At 40.4% G+C, this 19252-nt stretch overlaps 1 protein-coding gene and 1 long non-coding RNA gene across 9 annotated transcripts in view; one reads left to right on the plus strand and one right to left on the minus strand.

Moving 5' to 3' along the window:
- On the plus strand, positions 1–17866 carry kcnj4 (potassium inwardly rectifying channel subfamily J member 4). Of its 3 annotated transcripts, XM_067454680.1 has the most exons (4): positions 1–1322; positions 6318–6473; positions 14208–15701; positions 17080–17866. In XM_067454680.1, exons 2-3 carry the CDS (start codon positions 6451–6453, stop codon positions 15688–15690), a joined length of 1506 nt encoding a protein of 501 aa, XP_067310781.1. In that variant the 5' UTR covers positions 1–1322; positions 6318–6450; the 3' UTR covers positions 15691–15701; positions 17080–17866. The 3 variants fall into 3 exon arrangements, with proteins under 3 accessions (XP_067310781.1, XP_067310791.1, XP_067310788.1); XM_067454690.1 differs by lacking the exon at positions 6318–6473; XM_067454687.1 differs by lacking the exon at positions 1–1322 and having other exon boundaries at positions 6135–6473.
- LOC137090837 (uncharacterized) overlaps positions 3560–19252 on the minus strand; it is a 71461-nt gene continuing 55768 nt past the window's right edge. For 2 of the 6 annotated variants that reach the window (XR_010907987.1, XR_010907986.1), the window contains 4 exons: positions 10198–10266; positions 9641–9819; positions 3731–3880; positions 3560–3637 (listed from right to left, as the gene is read on the minus strand). This is a non-coding gene — a long non-coding RNA (uncharacterized lncRNA). Of the gene's footprint in view, positions 3638–3730; positions 3881–9640; positions 9820–10197; positions 10267–11958; positions 12048–15461; positions 15594–19252 lie in introns of those variants that run through there. The other 4 variants (XR_010907988.1, XR_010907989.1, XR_010907990.1 and 1 more) reach the window with 4 other exon arrangements.

Raw genomic sequence — 19252 nt, forward strand, 5'->3', positions numbered from 1 at the left:
TCTAGTTAAATACGGCCTCATTCCTCATGATGTCCTACAGGATCCTCTCGCCTCAGCTCGGCTCTCAGTGTTTTCTCCCACACACACTCCTACTGTCACTCCACGGCTGTCATATGCTCAGATTTGCCCACCTCCTCATTCAGGCCTTCACCGCCGAAAATAAGAGCTCACACAACAACTGCGCATCTCCATAGAAACCATGCATAGTCACTGCTCTAGAATCTGTGAAACCAAATAATCAGGCCAGAAATACAGATCAGAAGTCAGGAACAAACAGAGATCCGGGCGGCTGCACGCTTTGGCCAACCGGTTCATTTCTGTGTTTGTGTGCGTTTAGTTTTCATCAGATGCACTTTCTCCAGGTCCTGCACTCTTCTCACCGGTTCCATTTAGAACCTTTGGTAAACCATGGAATCCCAAAAGGTTCTTTAGAATATTCATATATTCCTCACACTTCCATTTTAAGAGCTGATCTTGGAAGGTCCTTTGGGGAAGCAAAAATAGTATAATTTTTTGACCGTTTGCATAATCTAAAGATATCTTTGTGGAATGGAGGGATGTCAGTGATGTTAAGGACACAGCATAAATAGACACGTTATTGTTAAAAGTGGTATCAAAGTGAAAACTCCCTTATTTTTTTAAAGTGTGTATCGCCTAGATTATGAAAGAACCAGTTTTGGTGTTTCTGCGCCTGAATGTGAGAGGACATTTGGGTTTGGATGCTAAAACACTTTGACAAGAGAGGAAAGCGAGAAACGCTCGCTCTGGGAATAAAATCTGTGAAGCTGAAGAAAATGAATATGAAAAAAAAGAAGAGAAGAGTGTATTTATCCTACAGACAGAAGCCGAAGAAGTCAATCGGCGGTCTTTCATCGCCTCATCCATCACGTCTGGACTAATTTGGACTGAATTTCACTTGACATCAATCTGAAGTGAACATAATCGCAGTGACAGGCTCGCATCTTTCTTCTTCTCCTCCTCCTCCTCCTCCTCCCCCGTTATCCGCCGGTCGGTCACCCACATGAGCGCGAGACCGCGAGGATGAGGAGGAGAGCGCGCGCGCGCTCGGAGATTACCGCGTGAGTGAAGTCAAAGAAGAGAGACCGGAGGGATTAACCTGCGAAAACTACAAGAAAACATGAATTACAGAAACGCGGGACCGGCAGCATCGGTTTAAAGATGGGTGCCCTCAGAGAATAAAAAAACAACAACAAAAAACAGAAGAGAGCGCGCGCTTAATTACCGCCAAAACGCGAAGGGACCGCGAGCTGAAGAAGGGTTAAGAGAATACCATTATAAATTAGATATTTGCTTTTAATAAGGTGAGTAATTCTTCATCTCTTCTTGTGTGGAGGAAGTCTGATCAGCACTTCATTAGTGATGAGAGTTTTTTTTTTCCTTTCTCCATTTTATGATATCCATGTGAATTTATTTATCGGCTTTGGAATAAAGATGTCCCCCGCATGTTGTCTAACATATATTTTTGACAGTATATTTATGTATATGCGTTTGTTTTATTTAAAAAAAAGAAAAAAAAGTATAAATGAATGATAACAGCCTATTTGAAATTATTTACTGGCTTTGGGATAAACATAGCAACATAAACCTGCATATTGTGTAAAATATATTTTTTGCATATTTTTTTTGACAGTAGCCTACTTATGACAAAATGTGTATGTAATTGCTTTATTTAAAAAAAACGGTATAAATGAGTGTTATAAAGCAGCCTGTTTGATTTAGGAGCCTTCATTCAGTAACTTTGAGTTGAAAACTAAACGGCCATTTAAAGGGCTGACGTGGGCTACAGATAAACCGATGGCTGATGGGCAGATGAGGGGAGGATGAACGCGGCTGTAAACAGAGAAAAGAAACTTGATGTTGTAATGAAAAGAGATTAAACTCTCTGTTTGAGATCACGCGCTGATCGCGCGCCGCATCTGGGGCTTTACCGGATTTACCGCGCGCGCGCTAAATTCACCTGCGCGTCATATTTTAATGTCACAGTCTCAATCCCGCAGATTTGAGACGAACATCTGCTGCACTATGAAACCCAGCCGCGGTGCGTTTCGGAGTAATTTCAAAGTTTCCCAACGAGTTTCACAGACTGTGTTTAAATCCGTTTGAACTTCAAGCGCGCGAAACTGGAGTTCCATCGCTCATTTGACGGTTGGTTTCCAGTGGAAAGCGCCAAATGTGCCGAGTGACTGCATTTGATTCCCCTGATCGATGAGAGCTTAATGCACTTAATGCACTGATGTTTCCACTCAGACAGAAATCTGCTGTGGTTTTAGTTATAGTTTGGACACTGCCAAACACCAGGATATTTACATATAGAGCCATGCAAATACTGTGGTATATGGTGATATAAGGACCACAGCAGAACTTTCCTGTAAATGTGAGGACAAACTATGGTTCATATCGTCAAAAAGTCTATTAACTCTCCAAACACACGACATTGCAACTCCTGTTATCTCACTCTTAAAGTGCTGGGTTTAAGTTGGGTTTAAAATGGACAAACTCAGAAATTAGGTTAAGCAAACATTTAACCCAACCACTGGGTTAAAACAACCCAATTGCTGGGGTTGTCCATTAAACCCAACTTTGGTTATTTTTAACCCAGTATATTAAGAGTGGGATAACACGTTTTGCTAACATGTCCATCAAGTTACCAAAATGTTATTTCTGAAAGTTCTCCGAATGTTCAAAACATCCAGTTTTAAAATGTTTTCTTGTTCATGTTAAGGGAACATTCCATTTCATCATCTTCAAACATATTGGAATGTCAGTTTAGAATGTTCTCTGAACGTTCTGAAACATTTCAAAAATGTTTTTCAAGAAAAAACATTTAATGAACAATGCACTAATGTTTTTGTGTTAGCGTTTTGAGAACATTATTAAAAGAGGAGATCACTTTAAGCAAATGTTGTTTTAGGAATAACGCTCGTTTAGAGCTTTGAACATTAGCTGAAGTTCTGGGAAGGTTCCCTGTTTGTGTAATGGCCACACAACGGGTCTGAACAGCAAAATCACACTCAACCGTCTGATATCAGACAGAAAGGCTGAATCTATGGCGGCAGTGTGGATGATGAAGTTTCTCATTAGGACCTCATGTGATGAAGCTCACGCAGATCATGGCACTAATGTCAGCGAGGTCAGGGTTCAGTCCCACACTGATTCAGTGTAGAGATGCATGGATAAAAATCATAACTACTCTGCTTACCACTTAATTTCACTTTTAAAGCGAGATCCAGCTAACAGTGAACTTTGGCTAACGTTGTGGAAAGGTTCTCTCAATGTTGTGAACAAATGTTCTCCCATTAAGAGCGTTTGTTCTGTTCTTTAATAATGTAAGAACAAAAACAATATTTATACAGCGTTCAGTGAATGTCCTCATATTGTAAAGATATGGCTGCAGTGAAAAAAACTAAAAACAACAAATCAAAAATAATGAATGGAAATTAAAAAATATTGACACTTCACAGTTTTTTTTAGTGATGCACATCAAGAGGAATAACAAAATAACAAATCTGCCTGAGTCTGAACTCACCTTCTGTCACACACACACACACACACACACACACACACACACAGTCTCAGATTACACTGCAGGATCCTCAGGGCTCGTTTCTCTGGATCACTGTTAAAAATGAGAGATGAGGAGATTATTCAGACATCATTTACTGGATTAGAAATCAAGAAAGAAACCTTCTCCACACACACACACACATACACGAGCAGGGATTAAGTGTGTTTATGTTGTGTAACAAAGGTTAGGTCCGTTTTCATTGTAAAGAGCAGTTATTGAGTCACATGCGTCTGTCCTGTTGACGTCTGCGCCTCTCAATCCTCCACAGGAAGAACTGGGACTGTTTAATACATCCTGTCAGTTTAAATGAAAAAACACATCATCTGAGTGATGAGAGACGGAGAAATACAGTGTATGATAATGATGAGATCCACATGACTGAACACACACACACACACACACACACACACACGAGCCAAACTCTTTACTTCCACAACCAGATTAAAGTTAATCATCAGCCAATGCACAGATTTACATAAGAGGAACATTAAACATGGGCTTTATTTAAAAAATAATGATATTTCAGAACGTAAAAAAATAAAGGTTTTATACAATAAAAACAAATATCTTTAATACTTTGACCTTTAATGTGAATACATTCAGACTTGCGTATGAAGTTTATTAGTTTGTTTATGATAAAACTGTCTAATTCAAATGCATTGACATTGTGTGATGGACACTTGACGGTCATAAGTTAAACGAGTAAGTTCTAGCGTATAGTTTATTAGCTATTTTAGCATTTTGCTATTATTCAAATTGGTTAAAATCAGCATAAATCATACATTTATTCAACTCAAATTGTTCAAATGTATAAGATCAAAATGTATAAACCTGGTTATTGTGCATTTAAAATAGACTAATACATAAATCTGATTAGTTTTATTTATGTGTGACTGACAAATATGCATTACATTAAGTTTATTAGTTTACAGTGGTTAAAATTATTCAAACCCCGGTGCACATCAGGTTTATTGGCATAATTTACAGACTTTCAGTTGTTTGCAATGAACAAATCAAACAGAAGTAAATGAAATGGCAGACTGAAAGTTAAAACTGCTTAATCCAAACCGATGGAGATATTTATTGGCTTTATCTTATGCAATTCAAATGTACATTAAATGTCAAATCAAAGCAAGTGGAATTACATATATATACACATACACACACACCTAAAGGATTATTAGGAACACTATACTAATACTGTGTTTGACCCCCTTTCGCCTTCAGAACTGCCTTAATTCTACGTGGCATTGATTCAACAAGGTGCTGAAAGCATTCTTTAGAAATGTTGGCCCATATTGATAGGAGAGCATCTTGCAGTTGATGGAGATTTGTGGGATGCAAATCCAGGGCACAAAGCTCCCGTTCCACCACATCCCAAAGATGCTCTATTGGGCCGAGATCTGGTGACTGTGGCGGCCATTTTAGTTCAGTCAACTCATTGTCATGTTCAAGAAACCAATTTGAAATGATTCGAGCTTTGTGACATGGTGCATTATCCTGCTGGAAGTAGCCATCAGAGGATGGGGACATGGTGGTCATAAAGGGATGGACATGGTCAGAAACAATGCTCAGGTAGGCCGTGACATTTAAACGATGCCCAATTGGCACTAAGGGGCCTAAAGTGTGCCAAGAAAACATCCCCCACACCATTACACCACCACCACCAGCCTGCACAGTGGTAACAAGGCATGATGGATCCATGTTCTCATTCTGTTTACGCCAAATTCTGACTCTACCATCTGAATGTCTCAACAGAAATCGAGACTCATCGGACCAGGCAACATTTTTCCAGTCTTCAACTGTCCAATTTTGGTGAGCTTGTGCAAATTGTAGCCTCTTTTTCCTATTTGTAGTGGAGATGAGTGGTACCCGGTGGGGTCTTCTGCTGTTGTAGCCCATCCGCCTCAAGGTTGTGCGTGTTGTGGCTTCACAAATGCTTTGCTGCATACCTCGGTTGTAACGAGTGGTTATTTCAGTCAAAGTTGCTCTTCTATCAGCTTGAATCAGTCGGCATGCCATGCTCAAAATAGCTTAAATCACCTTTCTTTCCCATTCTGACATTCAGTTTGGAGTTCAGGAGATTGTCTTGACCAGGACCACACCCCTAAATGCATTGAAGCAACTGCCATGTGATTGGTTGATTAGATAATTGCATTAATGAGAAATTGAACAGGTGTTCCTAATAATCCTTTAGGTGTGTGTGTGCATATATATATATATATGAATATGATAGATAGATAGATAGATAGATACACAGACATGCAATGTTTTATTTTAAATGTTTTTTGGAGTAAATGGTCAATTTAGTTGATGAACTTTAATCTGAAAAGTCAAAGAAATTTCCAAAATGAAATTGTGTTTAATTCAAATTAGGTTGGAATGGTTTAAATGTTTTCTCTGAATGTAAGAGCATCCAAATCTCAACCCCAAACATTAAGCTGAACATTTAGAGAACATGCAAATCAGTGATGTTGTTAGCCTACATCTGTGTGTGTGTGTGTGCGTGTGTGTGTGTGTGTGTGCGTGTGTGTGTGTGTGCGTGTGTGTGTGTGTGTGTGCGTGTGTGTGTGAGAGAGAGAGTGTGTGTGCGCGCGTCAGGTCTATTTTAACCACTGCTTTGACCCAGATCACGGCATCCAAACCAGAACACAAATATAGTTTCTGTCCACTTCAGATCAAACCTCTCAAATCGGTGTTTAACAGCGCATGTGTTTCTCTTTGGCTGCAGTGTGTGAGACACGTCGAGGCCTGTGTGTGTCCGTTAGGATGCCGATCCCGAATCTTTCCGAGTAAACGGAGAAACGTTGTTCTGTCGCGTGACTGAGGACAGCAGCACTAACAAGCTGAAGATCAAATACAGCATGGGAAGCAACCGAGCCAACAGGTACGACCAGAACATGAGTGTGTGTGTTTATGGGTCATCATATGGTGAGCAGTAGAAGGACCTCAAGGAAAGAGACTGGGCCGGCTAAGCAGTTTTGAACTGATTTTTTAACGTTACGTCAGCGTTGTGCAGTAGGTGGCGGTATGGACACTTCAAGTGTGTGTTCTAGTGCGTCACACACACGTTCAAGCTTCTGTGTTAAGCATATTTGATGTGCGTAAGGAATTACTCCAAAGTTAGCTTGTTTATGTGCCGTCAGACTCTCCGTAATGCATTGCTGTGGGTTGTGTGTTGCGTCGCTCTTGACCGACAGATTGGCATTCTGACACCGAGGGTCTTATCACACACCCTTGACACCAAAGTGTGTTCTGCTAGTTTCAGCCTGACGTGTTTCTCATGTTCATGTCCAGCTCCTCTAGTTTAAATCTCAAACACACTGGCTCATCTGTTCCCCCATGGGCGTCTGATCTAAACAGGTGTGTTCAGGAGCATTGTTGGAGCTTTGCTATTCTGAGGAACTGAAAACCACTGACCACTGACCAACACACACCTGCTCTAAAGTCAATAGCGCAGTATTTGTTATTTAAAGGGCACCTATTAGGCAAAATTCACTTTTATAAGGGGTTTGAACATTGTTTTTTGGCAGTGTGTGTACACAGCCACCCTATAATGGTAAAAATCCACCCACTCCTTTTTTAATCCCTATAAATCATAAGCAGTGTCTCAGAACAAGCTGTTTGCAGATTCAGTGACGTCACACTCAGAGGCTCCGCCCACACGTGTTGATGGCGGTATTAGCATAGCTCCGCCCCTCAGAGAGCTGTAGCTGAGCTGTTCACAGTCCGCCATGTTCACCTCCTCGCAGGAGCATTAACAACAGCATTCAACTAAGAAATGTGTTCTTATTAAAGCTCCTAAAGTTCAGTCAGTCAAGAGCAGCGAGTGCCTGTCTGTTTATCTTCTGCTGTTTGATCATTAAAACAAGCAAAGATATCATGTTTCACTTTTCATTCCTGTGTTCATGAGTTGAGATGTGTAGGCTCCGCCCTCTTGTTTAGGCTCCACCCTCTCGGGTGTGGAACAGCAGCTCATTTGCATTAAAGAAGCCACACACAGAACAGCTCATTTGCATTAAAGAAGCCACACACAGAACATATATTAAATTATCTGTTATGAATTTTGACCTGAAACTTCACAGGCACACTCTGGGGACACCTGAGACTTATATCACATCTTGTAAAAAGGGGCAAATAGGTGGAGGAACACTCCACCGTTTTTAGAAATAGGGCTTATTCAATGTCTTTCCTACATTTAGATATGTGGGCAAATGCATTTTTGTCTTAGTTGACAAAACTTAGTTGTTTTAGTTTGGCAGGGTCGCCGCTAGCTTAGCTTAGCATAATAGCTAGCATGTCCCGAGTAAAAGTGATGCAAAAAAAAACCACCCACCTAATTACTTCTTGTGGCCTGCGTATTCACAACGAGTAAAAATAGGGATGCAGATTAAGACAAGGCAATTTCCTAGGCAGATATTGATTTGGGACTATATTTTGGGGAATCAAATGTGTGGAAAACAATTAAAGAGAAACTGGTAGCCAGGCAACGGACCAATCCTGAATGGCGACATCATTCACGAATTTGACCAGCAGACGGTTAGACATCCGGGCCAAGAACGGTTTGTAATCATGCCAGGCTCAAGTGGAAACACAGCTGGAACAGTTTCTTACCGTTCAGAAGAACCATTCGGCCTGACGGTGGAAAAGTGGCTATACATTTTTAAATATAAAAAATAAAAGGATTCCTCTCTGGAGAAGTGTTGTCTTCCACTCACATGTAAATAGCGAATCAGCTCATGGTGCGAGCGCAAATGGCTTTTAAAGGGAAAGGGAGATGAGACTTGATTAACTTCACCTGTCTTTGAGTAGGGTTGGAGCTAAACTCTGCAGGACAGTGGTGTTGTGTTCCAGTTGGTTTTTATTATGTCCTTCACTCGCTAACTTCCTTCCGTCTCGTTCACTTGGATGTGCGTCATTGCTTGCTTTGCATGACTGCCCACTACTGGCCAAACCTTCGAATGGACTGAACCGGAACGCCCTAAGCCCTTGATCACTTTAAATCGACTCTGGAGTTGATTTATTATGGAGTGTATTTCCTGTAGCTCAAACAGTAGAGCGTGGCTCTAGCAATGCCAAGGTCATGGGTTCGATTCCCAGGGAAAGCAAGAATTGACAAAAAAAAAGTACCTTAAATGCAATGTAAGTCGCTTTGGATAAAAGCGTCTGCCAAATGCGTAAATGTAACTATTTATTATTTATATTTTTCCTTTATGAAATCGTATAATGCATCATTCTATATGTATATAGGGGTGTTTGGTTTGTTTAAAATGTGTTTTTTTTTAAATAATTAAAATAGAGTTGTTTGTGGTGGGGTAAATTGAACGTGGTGATGTCACAATGGTGTTGCATTGTGGTATATGAAGCTGCCTGAAGTGTACTTATGAAGTAGACTCCCTCGGTTTATATGGTCGGTCCATATAAACTTCCCTGTCCACTTCCCAAAGTGGAACGCACTTCAAAATGGCGATGGGGATTCCCCCAAGGGGAAGTGCTTAGGGAAGTTCACAAGTGTGTGTCTAAAAGTGGAGTGGAACACAGCATGGGTCCCCAGGAGCAGGGAAGACCTCTGGTTTATTCCACGTTATGCCCAAAAACACACCCATGACACATTAAGAGCCGTGGGACGTCCCTTATGGACCATGAGCCGGGCATTGAGGCCGTTTTTTGCCATCAGTAAACTAGCAAATGTAGATCTGGACATGGCCCGAGAGCACCTGCGCTTCAGACCATGTGCTCCGATTGGTAAAAATTACAAATTTTCCCTTTATGTTGCAATTATTCTGCTTATTATACATATAAAATACAGGAAGTTCATATGCCCACGTTCATTATAAATGTGTCTGTGTTAATTACCCCTCATGTCTTTCCAAACCTGTGTGACTGTCTGTCCTTCTGATGTCAGACACTGAAGAAGGTATTCTGAGAAATTGTCTTTTTGTTCATTCAATGACAGTCGTGTTATTTATTGTCCAACATCAACATCATACAGGTTTGAAACAATATGAGAGGCAATAAATGATGCCAGAGTTATCATTTTGGGGTAAAATATACCTTTAGAACAAAAGGGTTAAAAGCTGAACTCTCCAATGTTGTGGCTCCTTTTCTCAGCAGGTTTGGGAGTCTTTGAGCTTTCTGGGTAAAGCTGTGTTTAATGCTCATCAACAACCAGACCAACTCAGACCGTTGAGATTTTGTGCCGTCTTTGCTACTATAGCACGTCTTCTTTAAGACTAGTGGAAAGAAAACATCCAAAATCTCCACATTAGTAGCTCATATATGCTCCATTCCAATCTATATTATGAAGGTTTTACTGAGGGCTTTGTTTGCTGGTTTTTATTTAACATTTTCTTCCTAAACACATTTAGATAAAAAGAGATCTCCATAATCGCCTCTAAGAACTTCAACAAAATCAGACAAGAAGATTGAATGCTGTTGAATTCAAAGCTTTTACTGATGCTCATGCTCCACCAAACATCAGCAGATGATGAGATCCAGTAACACTGTCAGGCTGTTTGTTTATTTGTTTATTAGCATGTGTGTGTGTTTGTGTTTGTGTGTGAGAGAGAGAGAGCTATGGCTCAGGTTATAATCCCTAAACCTTTACTGACCGCAATCCTGATATGGCTAAATGACTGGCCTTTCCTCATAATCCCAGATGAGGAGCCGGTAACACACACCTGAGAGAGAGAGAGAGCGAGAGAGAGAGAGAGAGAGAGAGAGAGAGAGAGAGAGAGAGAGAGAGAGAGAGAGAGAGAGAGAGAGAGAGGAGAGGGAGAGGGAGAGGGAGAGGGAGAGAGATCCCAATGTTAGGCCTATACGTTAAAGGTTCAGGAAGTTCACCAGGAGGCAGGGGCGGACTGGCCATCTGGACCTCCGGGAGTTTTAATATGTAAATATGCACGGCCCACTTGATCAGATTGATCAGACTCAGTGGTGTAAAAGCGCTCGTCAATGTCAAAATGTTTGAGATATCCAATCAAATCGAAGGAGGCGGGATTTATGGTCCACAGAAACCGAGCTGAGGTCAGATAAACAGCTGAACATGAAGAGTCAATACAGCAATATTTCCAGACTGTACAATTAAAACGTGTTAAACGGCGTACATTAATTTCTAGGGATGCAAACTACTGCTGACCTTCTCAAATGTACGTTCTTTGTCACACAATGAAACTTTAACGTAACAGTTCTCAGCAAACAAGTGTGATTGTAAATCTGTTTCCAGGCTTTGTGAGAATGGGTTGCAATATCAGTCATTGGAAAATGTTCATAAAACTCAAAATATCATTCTCAGACATAAGTCTACACTAAAACATGACACAACGGGCACATTTCAAGTATATTCAAGTCATATAGAAATGTCCCGTGTAGTAAAGTGTTATATAGGCTACTAAAATATAACTTACTAATAAAAGCTATAAATGCAAGTTAATTCACACCGGCAATCAACAGTTTGAAATAATGAAGACAGTTTTTGAAAGAAGGCTGAATTTATTTAATTAAAAATACAGTAAAAACACAAATATTAAGACACATCAATACTGTTCTTTATGTGAAAACATGAAGTGTAATGTATTCCTGTGATCAAAGCTGAATTTATCATCATTACTCCAGTCTTCAGTGCCACATGATCCTGCAGAAATCACTCTCATATGAGGTATTGTTCACAAAAATACTCCAGGACTAATGTCATATTTACACTCTTCCACTATTGGAGCTCTAATCTAAAACTAACTCCTGATGGGAAACATTATATCCATGAGAAAGGCACCATAAAACACTCCATTATACAAGCCTTTAGACCAGAGCGTTGTGTTACATTGTATTGAACTTTAGAGATATTAAACTTCACTGGATGACAAAAAATGTAATAATGCGGCATTTCCCTCGTGCACCAGGAAAGACAAATTATAACTGAAAGAAGTATGCAGTCATTCAGTAATGTTAATGATTTTTCAATAAAAAATAAACAGCATTTATTGTGTTGTGTTTAAATGGCTGTGTGTACAATGAGCTGGTGTGTTTATAACAAGGTGTGTGTGTGTGTGTTTTGTGCCGCTTTGTGCCAGAGTCCAGGGCCACTGTTTAGGCCCAGTCTGCCCCTGTGTGTGTGTGTGTGTGTGTGTGTGTGTGTGTGTGTGTGTGTGTGTTTTGGGCCAGAGAGTCCAGGGCCAGTGTTTAGGCCCAGTCCGCCCCTGTGTGTGTGTGTGTGTGTGTGTGTGTGTGTGTGTGTGTGTGTTTTGGGCCAGAGAGTCCAGGGCCACTGTTTAGGCCCAGTCCGCCCCTGTGTGTGTGTGTTTTGGGCCAGAGAGTCCAGGGCCAGTGTTTAGTCCCAGTCCGCCCGTGTGTGTGTGTGTGTGTGTGTATATATGTGTGTGTGTGTGTGTGTTTTGGGCCAAAGAGTCCAGGGCCAGTGTTTAGGCCCAGTCCGCCCCTGTCAGGAGGACCCGTCCATGTGTTTCTGGAAAGAGACGCATTAGTGACTCATGGTTTATCTGGAGTGAGTGTGTGTGTCCTTTAGAGCGGTCACTGAAAGAACAAACGCTCCAATCAGATTACAGCTATTCACCTGTCCTCCATCACATTTATACAATACAGGTCGTTTCAAAGCAGCCTCCCGCTAATAATCAGGAACATAACACTCAACCATACACACTTCAACAGTTATGAATCAGGTTCAGTTTTAGCTGTAAAGCAGAAATGTGTGTAAAGTGTCGTTATTCGGTTCAATCCCAGCCCAGAGGACACATTCATAACTTTGGCTAGTGTAGTGGCAAAGGTTCTCTCAATATTATGAACAAACTGTAACTTTGAGTTAATGTGATGAGAGAGCTTGGTTTAATCAATAGAAAATATGAAGTTGTCTGAACCACATAAATGAAATGTTGATTTGACAAAAGAATAAATGCTGTGATAAATCATGAGAATAAATTGTACAGTGCAATGTTAATAGAATATTTGTTCAACGTTAACAGGTCTCAAAACATTAGCATTTCTGAAGTGTTTTATTTGGTCGTCTGTTTTTAAAATGTTTTTATATGTTTCAGAACGTTCAGAGAACATTCTAAAGTAACATTCCAGGAAGGTCTGAAGATGATAAAAATGGAATGTTCACATAACCAAGAAACAAAAATAAAATAAAAATACTGGACGTTTTTAATTCACCTTAATGGGAACGCTAGCAAAACGTTCTTACAACATTGTGAACCGAGATGTTAATTCAGTTCAACAGCAGTGTCAATGCTACAAAGCTCATCTGTTATACAAACACTAATGTAGAGCTGCTTTACCGCTGATATTGAAGACAATAGTGTCATTATTCAGTTTAATTTATTTCAATGTTGATTTAGTTTAATAACAGAGTCAATGTTGTGAATTCACCAATTATGAAACATGTTCATTTGATGTAGTTCAACTTTGCAAAGTTCAACAGTTACTAATTCAATTTCAGCTCTAAAGCAGGTCTACAGAAGACAACAGTGCCATTATATAGCTCAATTCAGTTCAGTGTTGATTCAATTCAGTTCCGTAACTGCTGCAAAATTGATCAATTATGAAACATTAAATTGAGCTTCTAAGTTGATTCAATTCAGAATAATAAGCACCAATGTTGTACAATTAATCAATCACTAATTCATTGGTCTATAAAGTGGATCTACAGAAGACAATATTGCTCAACTCAATTTAGTCCAGTAAGTGTGTGAATTTCAGTTCAGTTTGTGAATTCACCAATTATGAAACCTCCAATGGAGCTTTAAAGTTAATTTGATGCAGTTAAATAAGTGTGAATGCTGCAAAACTCATGAATTACTAATCATTTCATTTCAGCTCTAAAGCAGGTCTACAGAAGACAACAGTGCCATTATTCATCTCAATTCAGTTCAGTGTTGATTCAATTCAGTTCAATAAGTGTGAATGCTGAAAAACTAATTTTATTTTAACTATAAAGCAGATCTAGAGGAGACAGTGTCAGTTTTGTGTTGATTCAATTCAGTTCAATAAGTGTGAATGCTGGAAAAAGCATCAATTATGAATACAATTTTGGCTATAAGAAGCACTACAGTAGACCATGCTATTATTCAGCTCAATTCAGCTCAGTGTTGATTCAATTCAGTTCAGTAAGTGTGAATGCTGCAAAACCCAATTACTAATTTAATTTCAGCTATAAAGCAGAACTACAGAAGACAGTGGTGCCATAATTCAGCTAAATTCAGTGTTGTTGATTCAGTTCAGTTCAAGGAGTGTGAATGCTGCAAAATTGATCATTTATGAATACAATTCTGGCTATAAAGCAGATCTACAGAAGACAGTAGTGCCATAAACCAGCTCAATTCAGTTCAGTGTTCATTCACTTCAGTTCAATAAGTGTGAATGCTGCAAAACTCAATTTAATTTCAGCTATAAAGCATTTCTACAGAAGACAATAGTGCCATATTCAGTTCAATTGAGTTCAGTGTTGGTTCACTTCAGTGCAATGAGTGTGATCACTGCAAAATTCTGCCTATAAGAGGACCCACAGAAGACAGCGGTGTCATTATTAAACTCAATTGAGATCGATAGATTTGATTTAGTCCCCCAGCACCCACTTTCTGACCTCAAACTCTTCTGTCCTCTCTCTCAGGTACAGCATCGTGTCCCCTGAAGAGGAGGGACTGAAGATCTCCACCCTCGGCCTCCACAACGGCCACGGCTCCGGGCGGCTGCACTCCCCCGGGGGAGCGGAGGGTCCGAGCGAGGCGGCGATGGCCACCGGCTACAACGGCAGGATCTCCACCTCCGGCCGAGGCCAGCTGCGCAGCCGCTTCGTCAAGAAGAACGGCCAGTGCAACGTGGTCTTCACCAACATGGACGACAAGCCGTGGCGCTACCTGGCGGACATCTTCACAACGTGCGTGGACATCCGCTGGCGGTACCTGCTGATGATCTTCTGCTCCACTTTCCTGGTGTCCTGGCTCATCTTTGGCCTGATCTTCTACAGCGTTTCTCTGGCTCACGGGGACTTCGATAAGGACCGCGGTGGCGGGAAGCCGTGGAAACCGTGTTTGCTGCATGTTGAGGGTTTTGTCGGGGCCTTCCTGTTCTCCATCGAGACCCAGACCACCATTGGCTATGGCTGGCGCTGCGTGACCGAAGAGTGTCCGGTGGCGATCATGACTGTGGTGGTGCAATCGATTCTCGGATGCATCATTGACGCCTTCATGATTGGCACCATCATGGCCAAAATGGCGCGTCCCAAGAAGAGGAACCAAACCTTGCTTTTTTCCCAGAACGCAGTGATTGCGTTGCGTGACGGGAAGCTGTGCTTGATGTGGCGAGTCGGGAACCTTCGGCGGAGCCATATCGTCGAGGCTCACGTCCGGGCACAGCTCATCCGACCCTACGTGACGGCTGAAGGCGAGTTTATCCCGCTGGAACAGATGGACCTAAACGTGGGCTATGATGAAGGCACCGACCGCCTCTTCTTAGTGTCGCCTTTGGTCATCGTGCACGAGATCGACGAGGACTCGCCGCTTTGGACCATGAGCCGAGCAGAGCTCGAGTCCGACGACTTCGAGATCGTGGTGATCCTTGAGGGAATGGTGGAGGCGACGGCCATGACCACGCAGACGCGAAGCTCCTACCTTTCCCGCGAGATCCTTTGGGGGCATCGCTTCGAGCCCGTCATCTTCGAGGACCGCGACCGCTACAAGGTTGATTACGCTCACTTCCACAAAACCTACGAGGTTCCCTCGACCCCTGCCTGCAGCGCCAAGGAGTTGAAAGAACTGAGTGGGCGGCGTTCGTCCGGATCGTCCCGCTCCGAGACGCCGGAGAGCCGGTGCCACCGCGGGGCCCAAACGCTCATCCCACCGCACTCGCCAAGCGCCTTCTGCTACGAGAACGAGGTGGCGCTGTGCTGCGGAGAGGACGAGGAGGAGCGGGAGGGCGAGGATCTGGCCGGCGTTCCCACAGACTTCCAGAAAATGTTCCAGGACTCGGCCACGATGACCTCCGGCAGCAACGTACTCTGTGTGTTAGACATGGACAATCAGATTGAGTTTGACATTCTGCAGACTGCCATCCCACTCGACCCCACCACTTACAAGAGCGAGTCCGAGATATGACATTCCCACAAGTAAATACATTTATATTTCTTTAAATCACATTTATATAAAAAAAAGATAAATACATTTATTATTTATATGTGAATTAATATTTATATAAGTTAATTATTTACTTAAATGTAGTATACTTCCATAATTCAAGTACATTTATGTACAAATATATTAATCAGCTCGACATTAAGGCTTTTCACGTGCTTGAACGGAAGAAATATATATAAATCAATTTATTTGATATTTGCAAATATAATTTATTCTGAAGCATCAGTGTTCAGTCAGCTTTGACATTTTTAAATCTATATATTTATGATATTTTTTATAATGAAATGTAAAATATGTATATTTTTAAATTTAGGCTTCAGTTTTCATTTTAAATTCTTAAATGTGATCAATAAATTCAATCAGAATAATGAAGCACTAATTGGGCTGTTGCCAAACGAATCTACCTTGTTACCGTCCGTTCATTATATATCATATTATCCACCATCGATTGCCACTTACACTAAATTAATGTAGAAGTATTTTTATGTTTTGGTGATTCATTAGTTATTTTTTTGTTATTGCCGTTTATCAGTTTGTTTAGTCAGGCAAGTAAAATTGTCTTTCACTTGTCCCTTCAAAAAAATCCACTTGTCCCAGAAAAGCGTTAACGTCGAGCCCTGCATAAATGTATCCATATACACACCACTTTCGTTTTTGCCTCATTTTTCATGATATTTTAGAGTGACCTTATATTGTGTCCAGCCTAAGGCACACCTGTGCAATAATCATGTCATCTTAGCAGGAACTTGATATGTCACACCTGAGGTGGATGATTATCTCGGCAAAAGAGAAGTGCTCACTAACACACATTTAGACAGATTTATGAACAATATATGAGAGAAAGAGGAAAAGTCAGAGTTCAGCTCATGAAAAATGGGGGCAAAAACGAAAGTGTTGTGTTTATAATTGTTTTCAATGTATATAAATAAATAATTAAAATATAGATAAATAAATAGAATACATTCATATATAAATAATAAATTAATGATTATATAAATGTATGAATTTATTAAAATATAAAACTATTTGACATATTTATATAAATACATGTATATAAATATTTATTTACATAAATGTATTTATACAGATACATGTATATATTTGAATAATTTACTTATATAAATAATTTAGATGAGTAATATATTTGTATATAAAGAATAAATGTATTTATATCAATTACTATATTATATTCATTTAGATTTATTATATTTATTTGAAAAAATTATATTATATATATATATATATATATATATATATATATATATATATATATATATATATATATATATATATATATATATATATATATATAGCCTTGCCTGCATTTGTTTTGTACTTTGCTCATCGCAGTCTTCCCAAAGGAGGAAGTGGGTGTGTTTGGCCTCAAGGAACACGTGACCCTAAAGGTCGTGACCTCATGTCATGTCACCTAAATGGTCATTCACGAGATCACACGAGGACGGGTCACATAATGTCCAGTGGAGATCAGACGCATCCACGAAATCAAGCCACCAAAGGAGCCGAGCTCAGGACGGACTGATGTTTCTCTCTGTACTCGTCTACAGTCCCCGCGTGCTTCTGTACCGTCCACTAACACCAGACGTTATTATTCATATAGTTTTATCTGAGTTCTATCATTTAAAAATAGATCTTTCTTTGAGCGGTTCGAGGGATGGGAAGATGAAATTGTCTAAAAATGAATTTCCATCCTGGTGAAGGAATCACAGACATTTGAATTCATGTTGAAAGAAATGTAAAAAAATATGGTTTTTCGTGATATCCCAGCTAACAAAACTGATGACAGTTTCCCCTCAGGCTACACAAATCTCGGAATGTTGATCCATCGCTCATGGAACGTTGGTTAAATGTTGCCACAGGTTTTTAGAACATTCAAAAGTAACATAGTAACCAAAAATGGAACGTTCACTCAAATGAATGATATTTTGAATGTTCTCTGAACATTCTAAAAACTAGTGGCAACATTTAAACAACATTCAGAGAACATTCAAAAGTAACATTCCAGTAAACAAAATGGAATGTTCCCTAAACGTAACGAGATTTTGAATGAACGTTCTATTAGCGTTACTGGAGGAACCTTGTCAGAATGTTCCTTGTTAGCTGGGATTCAACCTGTGTGTTTGTGTGTGTGTGTGTGTGTGTGCGTGTGTGTGTGTGTGCGTGTGTGTTCATGTTTGTACGTGTTAAGTGTTGCACATGTTTAGTGTTGGACTCGTCCAGCGTTTAAAAGGGAATGAGGTTTACTGCAGTGGGGTGATGTTTGGGTAAAGCACTGACTCTTGAGCTGTACTGTGACTGCCCCGCCGGGACAGACGGACGGACACGCTGCGGATGTAGCTCAAGTCCTTCATGTATAAACTATAGTCGTTCCCCAGAGCTTTCCTCTGATCGTGATCAGATGTGTGTGTAAATATATAAAGCTGCTGCTGCTGATGCATGATGGGAATCTGTTACGATCCTTTCGCTGGTTTTACGCGTCTTCCCGTCCGGAAATCTTCCAGACGATGTTCTGATGGAGAAACTTTTACTTGAAAGTCCTAAAATGCACTTTATCTCGTCTTGTTGCACCTTCTCATGTGATACTGAAATAAATCTTTATACCGCACTGTGTGTGTGTGTGTTTGAGTCCATTTTAAACACGCCAGCAGATTTTTACTCGCGCCGGCCCGTGACCTCTGGACGGTAATCACATGACCTCCACGCTTCAGTTAATCATCTGTCTAAAACTCAATTCCTGAAACACACACACTCCTGGAAAATGACTGAATACAATGGCACAGCTGTTCACTGGATCAGCTGCTGATTTACATCAAACACTCGAACAATACACACGCACACACACACACACACACCTAGAGCATCAGCTGAAACTGACACAAAATCACCTAAACCACACACACACCTAGAGCCAGAGCAACGGACATCACCTAAACTACTTACACACACACTGGAACAATACAAATCTAGAGCAAGAGCACACACACACACACACCTACAGCCAGAGCATCAGCTGAATCTGACATCACCTAAACCACACACACACACAGCAGTTGTCTGATCTCACCAGCAGATGGCGCTCATCACTAACTTATGCAGACAAACTGTCGTTAAACTGGCACATCGCGCCCTCTGCTGCTCGCTGACGCTCTCTACATAAACACAGCAGAGCAGAGCTGGTGCTACAATACACTGAAGAACAAACTATACATGAATAAACTAATACTAGCATAGAACCTTTAAAGGGAAGTTAACAGATAATGATAAAATAAATAAACAAAAATAAATAATAAAATGCAAATGACAATATTTTACACATTTTTAAAGTTTACAGAGATTAATAAATACATTTAAAAATATAAATAAATAAACAGTATATTAAAGCATATTTTAAACTTTTACATTGAAAAATAAATGAGAATAATAATACATACAAAAAGCACACACTAAAAAAATCTTGGGATTTTTCTGTTTTTGTGTTTCCCAGATCCCGAGTCAGATGTAACAA

This window comes from Pseudorasbora parva, chromosome 2, assembly GCF_024679245.1.
Source record: "Pseudorasbora parva isolate DD20220531a chromosome 2, ASM2467924v1, whole genome shotgun sequence".
NCBI classification, from domain to species: Eukaryota; Metazoa; Chordata; class Actinopteri; order Cypriniformes; family Gobionidae; genus Pseudorasbora; species Pseudorasbora parva.